Source organism: Dipodomys merriami, unplaced genomic scaffold (assembly GCF_024711535.1).
Source record: "Dipodomys merriami isolate MVZ:Mamm:240054 unplaced genomic scaffold, mDipMer1.0.p SCAF_154, whole genome shotgun sequence".
NCBI classification, from domain to species: Eukaryota; Metazoa; Chordata; class Mammalia; order Rodentia; family Heteromyidae; genus Dipodomys; species Dipodomys merriami.
In genome coordinates, this window is record NW_027202871.1 from 943,439 (window position 1) to 961,680 (window position 18,242).

At 48.9% G+C, this 18,242-nt stretch overlaps 1 protein-coding gene across 5 annotated transcripts in view; it reads right to left on the reverse strand.

Annotated features, from left to right (window-relative positions):
- The window catches only part of LOC138827340 (schwannomin-interacting protein 1), a 476,238-nt gene that overhangs the window by 34,189 nt on the left and 423,807 nt on the right, over positions 1 to 18,242 (reverse strand). Inside the window, exon 1 of one of the 5 annotated variants that reach the window (XM_070022859.1) lies at positions 6,897 to 7,252. The exons of the other annotated variants lie outside the window; for them this stretch is intronic. Coding sequence (XP_069878960.1) covers positions 6,897 to 6,974 — 78 coding nt within the window. The 5' untranslated portion in view covers positions 6,975 to 7,252. Of the gene's footprint in view, positions 1 to 6,896; positions 7,253 to 18,242 lie in introns of those variants that run through there. 5 annotated transcript variants of the gene reach the window in all.

The window sequence follows — 18,242 nt, forward strand, 5'->3', positions numbered from 1 at the left end:
CAGAAAAAGCTGTTAGTGGCACTGTGGCTCAAGAGGTAGAGTGCTAGCCTTGAGCAAGAGCATACGGGCAATGCCCAGGCTCTGAGTTCAAGCCCCAGGACTGGCAAAAACAAACAAAATGGAACAAAACCTCACCCATCTGACAGTCCTTTCCAACACTACGGGCTGGCAGTTTGATCTTTCCATAATTAGCATAAATTCTTCCCACACATGCGTACAACGCACTTGGCTCAGATTCAACCCTGGACCATTCGCACATAGAACGAAGAGTCAAGTCAGGAGCTGAATTGGACCATGCACAGCAACCTCTTGGAGAGGGCTGGGGCAGAGGGACAGGCATGCATGTCAAGTCCCCGGATGCTGCCCCTCCCTGCCGCTGGTTGAAGCACAGACTCTTCTCTGGAGCCCAGTAGATGGCATGAGCAGCAGGCTGGCCTCTCTGCCCAGGCCTTGCCAGGGCTCTGTACTAAGCAATTAATGACCCGCGCGTCTCAGCCAGGCCACTGCCTAGCAACATCTGGCAGCATCTCCATTAGAGTCATCCTCTGGGGACACAGCTGAGGACCTGAGGTCCCCATGGAAAGTGCTCTTCTGTTGAAGCTCTCTCTCTCTCTCTCTCTCTGCCTACCACCTTTCCCCCTCTTCCCCCATGCCCCCCCCAAAAATGGCGGCTGGACTCTTACAAGCAGTTTTCCAATGTAGGAACTCCAGGGCTTTTAAACATCAGGAGCAATACTTATGTGTTCCCTGGCAAATTTTCATCCAAATAAAAAACGAGAGCTTAACTACACAGATGAGGCTTTCTAATTACTTTCTTATTGAGATCAAGCATGGATGTGTCACAGGAGCCAACTACAAAGCCACATTCCGTGAGCAAACACTTTCTTCCGCACACTCACAACCCTGCAGGTCTCAAGTTCCGCATCTCCTTCCTTATTCCTGGGAAGTGCGACTTTAATTACCAGTGGAAACAGAGGTGAATAGCAGAGCACCTCTGCATCACTGAAGGGATATTAAGTGATGGACACTTTCTTTTTATTTCTGCCGCTGCATCCTCCTCCTCCTCCTTTTCCTCCTCCCCCTCCTCCTGTTCCTCCTCCTGCTCCTCCTCCTCCTCCTCCTGTAGTACTAGATTTGAATTTAGGACTGTGTATTTGCTAGACCATACCAGAGGCCTTTTTGTTTAAGATGTTTTGAACTAGCGCCCCCCCTCCTGCCCTCCCTCTCCTTCCCCCTCCCTCCAGCCAGTCTGGACTGTGGACCTTCTGATCTTGGCTTCCCACCACAGTTGGAGGAGACAGGCATGAAGCTCTACGCCCAGGCTTTGCTGTTGAGATGGTTCTCTTGAACTCTGTGTCAGGATTGGTTTCCAGTCTTGATCTCAGCCTCCTGAGTAGCTATGACTAGAGGTGTGAGCCATCACTCCCAGCTCCTTTTCATTTCCTACTTCAGATACTTACACCAAATACCCCACCCTGGCTTCCTGCCTCATCCTGAAATTCCAAGACCAGTACTCACAAGAGAGCTGGATTCAGAGATCCACATCCTTGGGGGACAGCCAGGGGAATGATTGGGGTGTTGGATGGCTAGGGGAAGGGCTCTGGGGTGGTGGCGGCCAGGGGAAGTATTGGGGTGGTGGACAGCCAGGGGAAGGGCCCTGGGGCACTGAGTGGCTCCACCTGGAATGCTGGGGAGGATGGGTATGTTCATTCCCAGCCGTGTCACGGGGAGCTGGTTCTCGTGGTGCTGACCGCACTCCCCTGTGCAGAAGCCAACAATCAGGGGACTGTTGCGATGTCCCCAACACGGGACATTGTGTTAAGGAGTGAGCCAAACAGGTAGGGTCAAAGTTCAGTAGCCCTGGGCAGGGCTACTGTGTGCAAGCAGAGCAGCCCGAGCGCCCCGCAGACATTTTGGCCTTCAACCACAAAGGCACACAGGGTAGGAAACAAAACGGTTTTCCGGTTTGCCCAGTGGCACCCCCAAACGAACTGCTGGGGCCCCCCAGCTCTCTTCGAGCTCTCAGATGACTGCCCTGCAGCCTACATGGTGAGATGGGCAGTGTGATCTGGCCGCTATTTTTAACAGGTGACATCTTAGAAGCCTGTGAGCTCCTGACTAACGGCAGCATCACTGTCAGGACACAACGGTCCCAAACTCGCCCTGCCTGGTTAGGAGAGCGCCAGCCAACTGGCAGGACGCGGGGGTCTTGGCCCACGCCACGGTGGACTCAGCCAGACACAGGCCCATGCAGGGGCATCGTGGTGGTGGGGGGGCAGGGGCAGGAGATCGGAGACAAGACCCCAGAGGGCATCTGCAATGTAGCACCAATGCCAGTTACCAAAACTCTGACTACCACACTTTCCCTTTTTCTTGGAACAAATGAGTCATGTCTATCTTATCAGTTGTTTTCACAATTTAATGGAATATTGTATAGAAAGCGCTGGGCAGAGTCGCTGGCACAGAGATTCTTTATTGAATGGTAGCTGGTGTTAAGAGCAAGAGGAAAGTGTGGGTATGGTGATATGAAGAGTAGGACAAAGGAAAAGAAGAAAAGAGTCAGCAAGTGAATTCATGGTTTTCAGAGGCTAACAAGGAGGAAGATTTGGGGGTGACTGCTAAAGAGCACAGGGTTTCTTTTGGGGCGATACAATATCCTGGACATATGTGGCAGCTTATACAAGTGCATGAATATGCGACAAACCATCATGGAACTCAGACTGGTCTCCAACCTGTGAGTCTCCTTTTTCTGCTTCCTGAGTGCAGGGGTCAAAAGGCATGCAACATCATGGGCGTATAATTTTATGTAGGTGAATATGTCTCCATTTTCTAAAACCAGTCACAAATAGATGCAAAAATGAGAGACCAGGAGGCCCGGGGGATCTGCTAATAGAGGGAAAGAAGAAGCAGAGGAGGAGAAGAAGCAGGGTGTATGACATGGGAGGGGGTGCCGACTTCCTGCGTGTGCAGGTATGTGTCAAGAGCAAGAATAAAACTAACCATGTACTTGGTGTTTAAATCAGGACACCTTGTTGCCTGAAATCCCCACTCCCTGACCATGCTGGCTGATGGAGGCAGGGTAGCACAACAGAGCCCCGAACCCGGAGCTGGGCGGCGTCAGCCATTTACACGGGACATAGGTCAGGCGGTTCTTCCCTGGTCCAGAGAGTGGGAGAGGTTTTTCCCTAGGCGGCTGAGGTGGGCTGGGCCTGGGCCCCCATCACTGAATGTGGCTCTGCAGGCACATTTATCCCTCTGGGCCAGAAGACGAGAGGGTTAATAGAGGTCGGCGGCTGCTTTTCCTGGGTAATTGTGTGGGGAGGGCCCAGTGCGCGTCTGCGATGGCAGCTGGCATTCTGAGTCCTGTTTATTGCAGTTTATCTCCGGCAGTCATTTCCACTCACCTTTTAAAAAAACATGAGGCGCAGCTGTGGCTGCGCTTTAAATATTGTTCCTCCCAGTCTTTTAATTTTTTCACGGGGCTCCTCCCTCATCTTTCACGGTAATTGGAGGCACTCGTGGCAGGAGAGCCGGCACCCTGTGGCATGCGGCCAGGCGGGCAAGGCCGGCTGGGTTCCGGGGGCCACCCCACAGCCGCTGTGCATGCTGGTCCCTCACGTGGGAACAGGAGGTCCAACTGGCCTCTCTCATTGGCTCTGGGACAAAGCTGGATCAAGTCTCAGTCTGTGCACCATATTAAATAGTAAACATTTCAGCCAGGCACCAGTGGCTCACGCCTGTCATCCTAGCTACTCAGGAGGCTGAGATGAGGATCATGGTTCAAAGCCAGCATGAACAGGAAAGTCTGGGAGACTCTCATCTCCAATGAACCACCAGGAAACTGGAAGTAGTGCTGTGGCTCAAAGTGGTAGAGCATTTGCCTTGAGCTGAAGAGCTGAGGGACAGCATCCAGGCCCTGAGTTCAAAGCCCATGACTGACAAGATAAATAAATAAAACATTGTCTTTTCTCTCTCCATTATTGTCATTTGCATATTTCCCAACACAATGTAGTGTGCAAAGGCTGGATGTCCGAACTGGCTTCCCTGGATGGACACTCCTATAGTCTCCTTGGAGGATGAGCGTGGGATGCTGATGGCCACCTACGTCTAGAACTTGGGGATCTGGGTGGCTCTTTGCTGGGGAATCAGAGGCTTCTCTTAGGAAGGCAGGGGTGTAAGGGACCTCTCCTCCAACCCCCAATCCTGCGATGATCTCCAGCGCTCTTCCTAAACACTGCTGTCCCCGTGCTGCTGAGGCCAGCTTACACTCCAGACCCAACAAACCAGAGGTCTTTAATGAAACATCTTCCTTACAAGCCGGATCTTCCCCAAGGCAAAGGACGCTGCGTCACTCTTTCCTTCCTCTGCCCTGGTGGAATCTAATTTTAGTCCTTGCACAGTGACCTTTCCCCCAAAGGCTGTTTGTCGGACTTTTAAACAGTCCTGCTAAACAATCCCTACACATGTGTGGTTTTTATTAGAACCGGCTCAGGGAATTCTATGGCACCTGGGGATAACAATTTGTCAACTGTTCTTGACTACCCACCTCATGTGAGAGGAGAGTAACATGGGAGGTAGAGTTTTTAATCTAGATTTATGGGTGTTTTATTCTGTATAATATCATATATATGTATATACGTATGGAAAGTGAGTGCAACTTCTGAATCAAATACATGTACATTAGAAGCACAGGCTCCCATACATTTTACTGATGGATCCAAGACTAGAAAACCCAAGGGACTTTTTATTTTTGTGCTCATCCTAGGGCTCAAACTCAGGACCTGAGCACTGTCTCTGAGTTTGTTTGTTTGTCTTTTAACCTTAAGGCTAGCATTCTGCCACTTGTGCCACAGCTCCACTTGTGACTTTTTGGTGGATAGTTAAGAGGTTAGAGTCTCATAGACTTTGATGCCTGGGCTGACTTTGAACTGCAATCCTCAGATCTCAGCCTCCTGAGTAGCTAGGATTACAGGCGTGAGCCACCAGAGCCCAGTAGGGCTCTTTTTATAGATGACATCTCATTTTTCTATTTAGCCCACCGAAGAGCCAAAGTATTAAGAGAAAAAAAGCTCAGTCAAGGAAGATTTTAATTAGGTTAAGTGATTCCTCTACGAGGCAACTGTTTTCCTCATGCTTTTATGAGGAGACGCGAAGGCCGCCTTGTTACTGGAAATCCTTACAACCCCAAGCACCACGAACACCTCCTGGCAGCTACCATTGTGGATGGAAGGTTGAAAAGCACTTGTCTGAGATAGGTGGTTGAAAAACAGAGGACACGAGGGAAGGAGTCTGACAGTTGGGACCAGAGCACCGCCAACCATCCTGGAACTTTCCAGACGCCTAGAAGTTTCACCCAGTGGTGTTTTGTTCTAACCTGCTGGGGATTACTGCTGCTCCCTTTGTTAGAGAACAGGTGACAAAACCCAAGTCTGTTCTGTGGTTGGAGCTTTCCAGTTCCCCGAGGCCTACATTCGGGTGGCTTTGGTAGCACAGTGTCTCAGGTTGCAGTGTCTCTGCGTGACTCACTTATCCCTGATTTCCTCTCACATCTGGGTTCGCTCCCCCACACGCCTCTATCGTGAATGGGTTTGCAGTTGTGATAGAACGCAGCATATCTCCCATCATTCCTCAGGGGGAACAGGTTGACACTTCACTATCTGAAAAATGGATTAGTGAAGAAAACGGTGGTCACGTGTCTGGCACGGAGAGCCGAGGAAATATGAACCCGGCACAACCGCCATGCCGGAGCGGGCCAGCAATCTGACCGATGGCAGTGTCTCTTTCCCACCCTGTCTCCCAGCGGGGAGGGGACAGCAGGGTGGTGTTACCATTTCAGAACTCTGCACCTCTCACCCTGACCCTCGGGCAGTCACTGGCAGGCCACTGGGGCCGCTTGCACACTTCAGTGTGACTTTCTGGAGAGCGAACCTGAGTGAAATGAAGTGTATACACAAAAGAACTCCCAGAATCATGTGCAATCGCATTCCTACACGTGCCTTTGTAGCACACAATGCCGCATCTGACTCTATTTAAGGTACATAGAGAACTTCCTACAGTTCACACTTTGGGGAAAAAGCAAGCCAATAGCAGCAAAGGTTACTGTTGTGAACACTGGTGGAGAATTGGCAGAGGGGTCCTCAGCCCCAGGGCCGGGGCTCTGGGGTGGATGAGACCTTTGTCTCAGGATCACCCTGCTGTGAACTCCACTGCACTTTGGGCAAATAACAGGAGGGGAAGAAAGCGAACCAGTGTTTAGCCTTCTGGGGAGAGATAGGCATATACTTGTAGTTCCATCTCCTGACCTCACCCATGTAACTAAAGCTATTCTTAGTTAGACCCATGATTACTAGACAGTTACCACATAAAACAAGCTCAAAAGAAATTGACCAACTTGGTCAAAAGAAAAGACAAGCAGGAGAATTAGCAGATTATTTGAAGCAACTTAAATAAAAATCCCTAAACTTCTTTGTAAAACTTTGTATTTCTTTCCCAATCATTAAACGAGGTCAAACTTACTAAGTGAGCCATTCCAGTAATTATTTATTTCAGGTGAACTCTCAATATAGGAATAATTTAACAAATTATTTCCACATATGTGTATATATATATGGCCTACTAAGCAATGACACACATAGCAGATGTTTTTAAATTCAGAGTAACAATACATATTACTGCCATAATATGTTCATGACCATAAGTTGAGCGAAAAACAAAACAAAACAGAAAGAGCCCATCTAGCTACACACCTTTGATTATGTATGTTAGGTTTCCTGACTCCATTAGGCCAGATGATCAGAGTGTGGAATTTGGCCACTCCACAAGGGCGCTCTTTCTCCCAGTTAGAAAAAAAAAAATCCAACTGTTGATAGACAAAAGAGTCCCCCCCTCCCCCTTACCTTCTTATAATTCCCCTCCATATCCCAGGGGGATTCTTGGCCAATGACGTCATCCATTCCATCACTGTCCCAGTTCATTCTTCAACTCTGCAGAATTCCCCTGAAGAATCGGCTCTCCTGAAGCCTGACAGACCACAGAACCACCTGCCTGGGAGCCTGGCGACTGCTCATGCTGACCCGGAGCCCAGCCAAGTGTCTGTCCGGCCGTGGTGTCCTTACCCGCTCTGGCCAGCAAATACCGCCCCCAGCGGCCTCCCTGGGTGCTCTCAGGATCTGGCAGCAAGCTGCTGCCTGCTCTGAGCTGATTGTAGAGAAGCCGGCCTTCCTACCATCTGCAGTCACCTGCCCCGGATTCCTCTCCACAGCACCTTTCCTGTTCCCAAGAAAGGAAAAGAGGCCCGAGTTTCAGTCAGCTGACTCAGCTCCCCAGCCCAGGGCCGGCACACTGGGGCTCTGCGAAGGAAACCATCTTATTCTAAACAGGGTGGACTGCGTGGGATAAAAATAGATGCGAAACCTTCCAGCTTCCCAGACCTCCCTGGGCCAGGAGCCGATGAAACCGCAACCGGATTTAAAGGCCAATCTGCAGGACAGATGCTTGCTGTCCCCACCCCCATCCCCTTACCCCTATCTGATCATCTCTTGAAATCACATGCAAAAGTGTCACCTTGTGGGAGGAGGCCCATGACTGAAGCTGATTTCTCACCTTCTGCCCCCCAGCCGGTGCTTTGTCCTATTAATATAGGCGAGAGAAAAAGATCCCTCAACTTTTCTTTAAAATTCAGCCAGTGGCGGGCTTTGTCACAAAAGCCCGCGTTCTTTTCTGTGGCTCCCTTCACTGTTTTCCCACGGTTTCTAGGCTTGCTTACGGCTTTATGTACAGTGAAGGGGGAAGCACTGGAGGAGAAAGTTTGCATGCAAGAAGTGGACAGAAGTGTACGCACAGGGGAGAGTGCATGCACACATGCGTGCGTGTGCGCACGTGCACACGTGCACACACACACACACACATACACTGTGGCCACAAGCTTCAAAAAAAGAAACCCCATTATTATTTCCAAAAGTGTTTGCAGGAAAATTGAGCCGCAGAAGCATTCTACGTCTACTCTGCACCACCAGCTTCTTCTCCAGCATGTTCCCATCTACCTCTGCAAAAGCACCGCCCCTTAAAACCGGCCAATATAGTCTCTTGAGGAACACTAACTAGAAAAGAGTTCTAAAAGCAAAAATGCCACTCAACATAAGCTCCTGGCATCTAAATACCTGCTCCAAAGCTCACCGTCAGGGGCGTACTCATCTGTCTCCATACCTTATTTAAAAAAAGTATAAATCTGTATGCCATTTGTGGCATAAGCATGTCCTTCATTGGTCCTGGTAGCCCCGCCCCCTCCACTTCTAGAAAATGAACGCTTTCCTCAGCAGACCCCGCTCCAAATGCAAATCCTCTCATCCCTTCCTCACCCCACCCCGCCTCTGCTCCCAGGGGTGAACCCCACGTTTGCAGAGACTGACAGTGACAGGCGATCTCTCATGAGCTGTTGATTATTATTATTATATTATTATTGTTGTTATGTGGCTTCTCCTTGGCTAGGAGATTATCCTACTTATTGTCCTCCAGACTTCACTGTAGATGGTGTGTGTGTTGTGTGTGTGTTCACTATTTGGAGGAAGTGCCAAGGCTCGATGCTCCTGGGGTAGAACGATCTCTCCAAGGCTGGGGCTTTGGGCTTAATGTAAATGCTCTACTTTGAGGGACCTCATGTAGCTTAAACCTTGCTAAAGAAGATTAGTTGAAATGAAAGAAATATGCGCTGTCTTCCGTGACGTGTAAGCACCTAGCATGAATCACTACCCTGTTGAGAGACTGGGAATGGATCAGGTGCTTTCTCCACATCCTTGGAAGCAGATTATTCTCAGTTGCATTTTATTTTACTTTTTTTGCTGGTTGTGTGGCCTAGACACTGCCCCTGAGCCTCTTTATGCTCAAGGCTAGTGCTCTATCACTTGAGCCACAGCACCACTTCTGGTTTTCTGGTTTTTGAGTAGTTAATTGGAGATGAGTCTCTTAGGGACTTTCCTGCCTGGGCTGGCTAATTTTTAAAACTTTTTTTTTGGTTGGTGGTGGGGCTTAAACTTTGGGCCTGGGCGCCGTCCCTCAGCTCTTCAGCTCAAGGAGAACGCTCTACCACTTGTACCACAGCACCATTTCAGGCCTTAGTAGTTTGTTGGAAAGTCTCACAGACTTTTCTGCCTGATCTGGCTTTAAACCATGATCCTCAGATCTCAGCCTTCTGAGTGCATTTTCTTTTTCTTTTTGGTTCTGGTCATGGGGCCTGAACTCTGGGCCTGGGCGCTGTCTCTCAGCTCTTCAGCTCAAGGCTGGCGCTCTACCACTTGAGCCACAGCGCCACTTCTGGTTTTTTTCCCCTGCTTATGTGGTGCTGAGGAATCGAACCCAGGGCCTCATGCACACAAGGCAAGCGTTCTACCACTGAGCCACCTTTCCAGCCCCTGCATTTTCTTTTTATAGAATGGAAAAGTAGTCTGGCAACAAGCATTCATCATTATTCAGCCACTTTCTATATGAACTGTGAAGGGGCTGGAGGCGTGGTTCCAGTGGTAGAGTGCCAGTCATAAGAAAGCCGAACTTGAGCGTGAGGCCTGATGGGGGAAAAGATCCTAATTTACTGTATTTTCTCCTTATAATTTTCCTGCCTTGGATTCATGAGTGCTGGGATTACAGGTCTGCACCACCATGTCTGCTTACAGCTTTGAGGGCTTTTGGAGGGAGGGGGCTTGAACTTGGGCCTCCTACTTGTTAGTCTGGCACCCTACTTCTGAGCTCTGTGCAGTGCTGGGGTTCACTTTCGTTGCTCTTGTTTGTTTGCTGAGCTGGGGTCTTGCTTCCTGCTCCAGTAGCACCTAGACCTCGATGTGCCTGCTCCTAGACTTCCCACCCTTGCTGGGATGGCAGGTAGCACCACATCCATCCTCCTGCTGTTGTAGGCTCTCTCGGACTTTTCCGCCACGGCTGGCCTGGCACTGCGGGCTTTCCTTCTCAGCCTCTCATGCAGCCTGGATAAAGGCGTGCACCATGTGCACAGCTCTGGATTGAGAAGGGGTCTTGTGAACCTTTCTATCTGCTTCAAGCCACCATCTTCCCCTTCTCGTCTCTAGGCGAGAGTTACAGGCATGAGCCACTGGTCCCAGGCCTAAGCTGATAGCTTTAGGTATCTTACCAGGGCTGGAGATTTCCAAGGTTTTGTGACTTACTTCATGGTAGTTGCTGGCTATAAGTTGTTAAGTGGATTTAGATTAAATCAGGTAGAAGATCACAATTCACGTAGTGGCTTAAGAAGCAAGAAGTAGTGTAGGGATCAGTCCAGCCTTGGAGACGGTGCCATTTTCAAGTCCCTAAAGCTTTTGAAGCTCTGGGCTCTTCAGGGCCCTGGGGCTTTGCCTCAGAGCTCTCTTGAGAGGTAGCTGGGGGGAAGGGTGGGGGAAGGGCAGGGGGGGACAGTCAGGTCAGGGTACCCCACTTCAGCCAGAGCAGACCTGTTACCACTGAAGCATGTGCACAGCTGACTACAGCGGTCAAGCACTAGCATGAACCACTAGCATGCAGAACAAACTCTGTGTGTGTGTGTGTGTGTGTGTGTGTGTGTGTGTGTGTGTGTGTGTGTGTGTGTGTGTGTGTGTGTGTGTGTTGGTCTTGAAATGTTTGTGAGACTTTTATCTCCAATTAACAATCAAAATAAATTCCACTTCAGTGGAGCTGTGGCTCAAGTGGTAAAGAGAAATAGTCTTGAGCAAAAAAGATCAGTTCTCAAGCCCAGAATTCAAACCCTAGGTCTGGCACCCAAAGCCAAAACCCAAAACCCCAGTGTTTTCCCCCATCCATTCCCTGCAAGCTTAACATTTAGAAGCACTGCCTTAAAACTTGGGGGGGGGGAACATCAATCACTTTGAGCCATCATCTTTCTATTTCAGACCACGTCCAGGCAGGGTGGCAGGACTCCGACAGATGAGACAGAATTCAACATCACCATGGCGCAATGAGTGGAATGGGCCACTGGGAGGTTCTCTAGTTGCCTTGCATGCGGGGAGAAATTGGTCGTGGGCATTCACCCTGCAGGGAGCTGCCCCAAGTTCCTCCTTGCAGGCTACCCTCTCTTCAAATGACAATGAGCCGTGGCCAAGCCGAAGACAGGCCCGGCTGCTAATGCTGTTCTTTAGCACGAGAGCTTGTAGCCACTCAGATCCCAAGGCTGCAAGTGCCTCTTCCCAATCCCCTTGTCTGAAATTCAAGGGCTGGAGTGAAGGGCTTTGGTTTCCTGTCAAGCCATGTTCTGAATGGCAACTCGAATTGCTCACATGAGCTAAGGCTTTTAAATGATCTTTATCAGCCACTGGTGGAAATGACTGACTAAGAACAGGGTCCACATTGCTGGGAAATCACTTGTCAGAAACCTCAACTTCAGCCCACTTAACCCTTCCATCTCTCCTTTCCCCACACTCCTTCATCCCTGAGTTAGATTTCTAATTGCTTTTCCAATCCTTTTTCTTCTATGTAAATCTCATCTTTTCAATGAAGATATTCCGATACCTAGAAAACACATAAAAATTTGCAAGTCACTTCTGTGAGTGTGCGTGTGTGTGTGTGTGTGTGTGTGTGTGTGTGTGTGTGTGTGTGTGTGTGTTGGTTCTGGGGCTTGGACTCAGGGCCTGGACACTATCCCTGAGCTTTTTTGCATAAGGCTAGTGCTGTACTACTGAGCCACAGTACCACTTCTGGCTTTTCGGTGAGTAACTGGAAATAAGAGTTGCACATATGTTCCTGCCCAGGGCTGGCTTCAAACTATGATCCTCAGATCTCAGCCCCCTGAATAGCTAGGTGTGAGCTACGGATACCTGGCCCAGATTTTTTTTTCCAATGGGCTTCTCAGTATACATTAAAACATTAAAATGATGGGATGGAGAGGTACACAAGACAGTGGGGTTGGGACCAGGCAGGGTCAATACTTTGCCACGGCATACGAGAAGGCTGTACATCTCTCTGCCCAACTAAAAATCTGAACATACACACACACACAAATTAAGTCACCGGCAGCCATGCAGCTGTGACAGGGCCACGCTGTGCCTTCCTTCCCGGAACTGCCCTGCCCTCTGCTCTGCCATCCTCTGGTGCTGGCTTTCTTTCGAAACCAAGCAATTTTGTCCAATTACTTTCCATTTCAAGGAGCTGAGTAGCTGCTGATGTCCCTGTGCGGCGCTCAGGGGAACAGTGCATTCACCAGGATTTCAACGTTGCCGGTAGTAGAGAGAATATAAATAAGCAGTGGGTTCTGGTGACACTGGATGTGGTTGTATTACGGTTGAGCTTCCAGTTGTTTGGGAAATGGTGATTAGTTAACAGAGATTTTTAGATACATGGACATAAATATATATGCAGATACATATATGTACATATGTGGATACATATATATATAGATGCACACACGTGCATGTGGGGTTTCTACTCTCCAAAGGGCGTTGGCGCACTGATAATGTACCATACAGAGAGCTCCGTTTCCTTTTCATATCCCATCCACACCGCCTTTCTACAAGAATGCTACCAGACCTCTGGCTTCAAATGTCTTACCTGTTTGTTTCTTAATAGCACTTTTAGTTCGTAAGGTATTAACATGTGGTTTGAGCCCCCATGTGGTGGTACTTTAAATAGGAATGATGTACGTCTACAATTCAAATTTCAATCAGGCCCATAATGAAGCCCTGTTGATTGTTTCTTTTTGGTCTATTAGGCACTTACAGTCTGTTCCCTTTGTGGGAAAACATATAAATTAAAATCTAGATATCTAGGCTAAAAGCAAACATAGAATTAACATCCCAAATTATTTTCTTAATTTTGAAAGTTACCATCTCCTCAGAGAAACATAATTACATCGCAACAGGCAGAGAACAATTATACTTTAACTAGGCAACGCAATGAAAACAGAGCCATGCATGGTGGCTCATGCCTATAATCCCAGCACTCAGGAGTCTGGGGCAAGAGGACCCAGAGGAGCCCAGCCTGGTCTGGGTAGTGACACCCTGTCTCAAAAGAACTAAAAAAGAAGAAACACCCTTCACACTGTTAACTAGGAAGACAAATTCTTCATCAAAAAGAAAACTCTGAAGGATAATAAAGAAAACAACTTCTTTGATTGTATATTTAAAACCTGTATCCAAACAGTACACTATGATGATGTTTTGAACTTCCCTTTTCATTTCAATGAATTTTTCCCCCCGCTGTGGATGAAACCACACTTTTACTTGGCAGAATTTTAAGAATAAATTTGATACCCGTTTTCTCACAAAAATAAGAAATTCAGGGATATGCACTCATATGGCCTATAGTTGACAGAAACAGAATAGATTTCCTCCCTTTGTTCACCATTATATGACCTGCTAGCATCTAGGCACGAAGTGTTGTATATGGCTTTCTTCAGCAAGAATTCCAGGATATCTTTATGAATGACTTAAACTGATACATGCCTAGGTCTTATCATTTGAGACCAATACAGGCCATCTTTGGCTTTTTGGGCTGGGTGTGACCACTTCCATTAGGCAGAAACATTTTGCCCCAGAAAAATTTGATATTCTATTAGGAAATAAAAAACCTCTCTCTATGGTAAAAGGATAGAGTAACATGTTGTCAAATTCAATACAGTAACCAAGGCAGCTTGGAGATGATGACCTGCCTTAACTAATCACAAATTATTATCATCATCATCATCATCATTATTTTGTGCCAGTCCTAGGGTGTGAACTCAGGGCATGGGCATTGTCCCTGGGCTGTTTTGCTCAAGGCTACTGCTCTATCAGTTGAGCCACAGCTCCACTTAGAGCTTTTTGCTCATTCATTGGAGCTAAGTGTCTCATGGACTTTCCTGCCCCAGCTAGCTTCAAACTGCGATCTTCAGATCTCAGCCTCCTGAGTAGCTAGGATTACTGGGTGTGAGGTGCCTGGCTAACTGGAGATATCTTGCAAAGGAGCGTGGAGACAGACAAGGAGTTTCATCTTGACCAAGTTCTTGGGGTAGAAATGCAGGCATGAGGGCAATTCCCTTAATGCATGGTTTCTGGGAAGGCTGGGCTGTGTCTCTTTCATGCATTTGCTTTCCCCCTCTGCTGCCCATCATGCCACAGCACACTGCAACTGTCGTGCAGCTCGGCTCCCTGCCCTGCTGGGGTCAGCTCTGCCTGCGTCCTGCTTCCCTGCATTGACTGCATTCTCTCCCAGGTTCTGATGAGAAACCTGGATCTTGCCACTCAGAGACGCTCTAATGGTGGAACATGCAATCTCACCCAACAGATGTCTGTGTGGCACACACTCCATGTTTGAGAAAGAGGTAATTAAAGGAAAGCAAGCAAGAGGGAATTAAAATAAGGCTCCTGTCTTGCAGAACCCTTGTCTAGTGGGACAGGCAGGCTTACATGTAAGTGGTCAGAAGGAGGAATTTTGCAGGAGGTGGCATCTGAGCCTGCGTGGGCTGGAAGCAGGTGGCGAGGGGGTGGAGGCATTCCAGCCTGACGCATCAGAGCCAAGAACAAGAACAGAGGGCAGTGGGAACGGGAGCCGGGACTGCAGGGCTCAGATCTCAGTGAGGCCTCGAATGCCAGACAAAAGGGCTAGAGTGGAAAACAGTGGAAGATTCCTGGCCTTCTCCTGACCAGGCGTGTTGGAAGAGGGGACAGTGGGAGTGTCCACACGGGCCATTTTGCCCTTTCTCCTTCTGTGTGTCCATTCCCACCACTAGCTAGGAATGCCAGCACTGTGATCTGTATCTGAGTTGGTCATTTAAACCACAGCAGGACGAGCATGAAGGCTACCATTGTTTTCCATGCTCACTTAGCCCTAAACAAAACTGCAGGGGAAGGGAGAAAATACTTGCGAGATTTTTTTTTCTTAAAGCAAAATGGACATTTGACCTAAACTGGTGCTAACAAGTTAACAATATTTCTAAACTATCAGAGACCATGTAAGAGGAATTTGAAGGCTGCTAGGCCTGAAGCTAGGAGCAAGGATCCTCCCTGAAGAGGCTGGCTCCCTTCCCAACACTGGGAAATATAGCTTGATGGCTCTCTCTTCTAATGGGGCTAGGACCCAAAATGACAGCCCATCTCAGTAACCACCTGGTTACTGTGAATCCTTTGAGGGAGGAAAGTACTGGAATATGACAACAACAAAGCATTCTTAAAGACAAATCCCACAGGTTGAAAGAAATCTGGAAGAATGATAGAACGGGTGTCTCTGATGAAGATGCACTGTATTCATAAATTGATAAGTTGAATTAAAACCCTTTTGTAAAACAATTTTAATAAAAAAACTTTCTGTTTCATCGCAACCACCTATTATATAAACAGTAGTAAGAACCAATTGCATTTCTACGTAGTGGTAAGGAAGTGTTGTGAGTGAAATGGTGTACCATAAGGGAATCTTACCAAACACTTCTTATGGAGAATCGGTGGCAGGGAACTCTTCCTGTGTGCTAACCAATCTGTGTTTGTGCAGAATGGTTAGTTACAGTGGGAAGTAAAGGGGTAGGACATATGCAAGGCCTTTATACCTTGGCCAATTTATATATAAAAACTGTAGGCCTGGCCATCTGTGTGACGACTTGGTGACCTATTCTAAGCAGAGGGAACAGAGATAAAAATTCCTGTCCTCTCAGCGGGGCATGGTGGCTCACGCTTGTAATCCTGGCTACTCAAGAGGCTGAGATCTGAAGATTGTGGTTTGAAGCCAGCCCAGGCAGGAAAGTCCGTGAGATGCTTATCTTCAATTAACCATACACAAGAAAAGCTGGTTCAAGTGGTAGAGTGCTAGCCTTGGGCACAAAGGCTCCGGGGACAGTGCCTTGAGCCTTGGTCACAAACTGACGCATGCACACACACACTCAAATTCCTGCCCTCAAGATGCTTATGTGGAGCCAGGAAGACAGAAGAGAGACCAAAAGTTCAGTAAAATATGTACTATGAAAGATGGTTGATAAATGTTAAGTATAGAACTAAATCAGGGAAATTAATAGGAATATTAGGGTTGATCTAGGAAGCTGAAAGCTCAGGGTGAGTCCCAGGCCTCCCTAAGAAGTGACACTGAGCAGAGTCCTGAAGAAGGTAAGAGAGTGAGGTACGGGGTAGAGCTGCCCAAGAAACACAGGATGCTCAGATACACAGCGAATCATTGTAGGTTATCACTGCAGGTTATGTGCTAAATCTGGCAATCCTACAAGGTGGGTGTTTGTCAGAAGGGAACCCCAGGAAAGGTCCCCCCAAGAACGGCATTGGGGAAGGGAAGACATGAGGACTCGGAGGGGTTCTGGGGGGGAAGGTCCTGCGGCCCTGGGAAGACCTGTTTTTTTCCTCTGAGCTGGATAACAAACTTAAAAAAATTGATCTGTGAGACATGATCTGATAGAGGTTTCACGAGCTTGTTCGGTGCTGCTAAAGTTCATGGGGCAGGGAAGGGCAGGAGCAGGTACCACAGTGAGGAAATGTGACTTCCAGATTGCTGACCACATATAGAAATCATCTGTCTCCAAACACAGATGCATCAAAACAGGTGTGGCATTTTGGATGGCATGGTCCCTCCTGGATTCATGAGTGAAGATTTCTCTGTACCTCTAGGAAAGCCTCGTTTTCAGATAGGAAAGTAATCAACCTTCCAAGAAAAGCCTGTCATCTCATTAACTGAAAATGCCTCAACCACTGCTCTACCATTCTTTAAACATAAATAAACAAGCTGGGCACAGAATAGTGTGTGCCTGTAATCTTAGCTACTCAAGAGGCTGAGGTCTGAAGATTGTGGTTTAAAGCCAGCCCTGGCCGGAAAGTCCAAGGGACTCTTATCTCAAATTAATTACCAAAAAAAAAAAAAAAGTTGAATGTGGAGCCTGTGGCTCAAGTGGTAGAGAGCTATCCATGAGCAAAAAAGCTCGGGGACAGTGCCCAGGGCCCGAGTTCAATCCCCAGGACCGGCACCAAAACCAAATAAACAAAAATAAAAAATGGATAAAATAAAAAATAAAGGGGGAAGTTTCTGGAAGAAAAACAAATCTAACTCTTTATCATTGACTAAGCTAGGAGTTAGAGAAGTCCTGCTTTCTGAATGCAGTCCCTTGCCATCCAGCAGGGCTGTAAAGAGATTTCTAAGCAGGATTAAGACCATGTCTCTGCTTTGGAGGCTATGTTTAAAGGAAGCATTTCAAAAGCACAAGCCAGGCAGGTAGCTGTACTATAAAGCCCTGTGCGGATGCCATCTGTGAACGATTACTCCCCCCTAATGCACTTAATTTTACTGTGGAGATAAGCAATAAAGACTTCACAACTGCTACACACCATGTCACTGTAATAGCGGGGTTCATTTAAACCCAAATCCATTTTTCGTTTTGGGCTCGGGCAACCTCTCCCCTCTAGATGAAATGGCTGGGTTTGGCTACTTTTTCACCTTCCCCAGACGACACATTCGCCATGATGAAAAGGCCGAGGAAATGATTTTCCAGTTACCTGCTCTTCAAATCAGAAATTACATAACTGCTCTGAGAAGGGCGGAGGCAGCCTCTTTCAATTCCGATGGTCGCTGGATCGATCACCTGCAGCGGGGCAGGGCCAGGCCTGGTGCGGGCCCATGGGGGGGGGGGCCCACCCAGTGTAAGGCAGGGCGGGGCAGGCGGGGGGGGGGGTGCTCCGCCACCCCGTCCTCCTCCTCCTCCTCCTAGGGGCAGAATGGGCACCCAAACCCGGGATTCCACACAGGAACCTGCCTGGCCTACAGTGACACCACTCCCCCTGGGAAGCCCCGTGGGGGTGGGGGGCGGGGAACCTTACAGGCTGGGTGTTTGCTCAGCCAGTGTGCTCGGCCTGGGGCTGGGGAAGCGAGGATTCCCCGGCATCCACGCGGGACCGGGGACCGGGAGCCGCCCAGGGGTGAGGGACACCTGCCAGCGGCTGGCCTCCCCTCGCCCAAGGCCCGCGAAGTTCCACAACTGGTGTCTCCAAACTCCTCGCGCTAAAAGCCACCTCAGAGCATCCGCCCCGCAGGCCTTCCAGCGCGCCCCCCCCCCCCCGCGCTTGGGGGTGTCCCCACGAACATTCTGGAAGCCCGTTGACGGGGGTGGGGGAGGCGATCGGGCAGCAGTGGAGGGCAGAAGTTCCCCCCACAGCTCGGAGCGACCCCCCCTCCCCACGGCCTCATGTTTAATTCACAACTGCAGCCCGCGGATGGGCACCGGGCGCGCGAGCGCGCGCCCTTCGGTGCACGCGGGCCCCCGCTCCCGGCTCCCGGCTCCCCACTCCCTGGCGGCC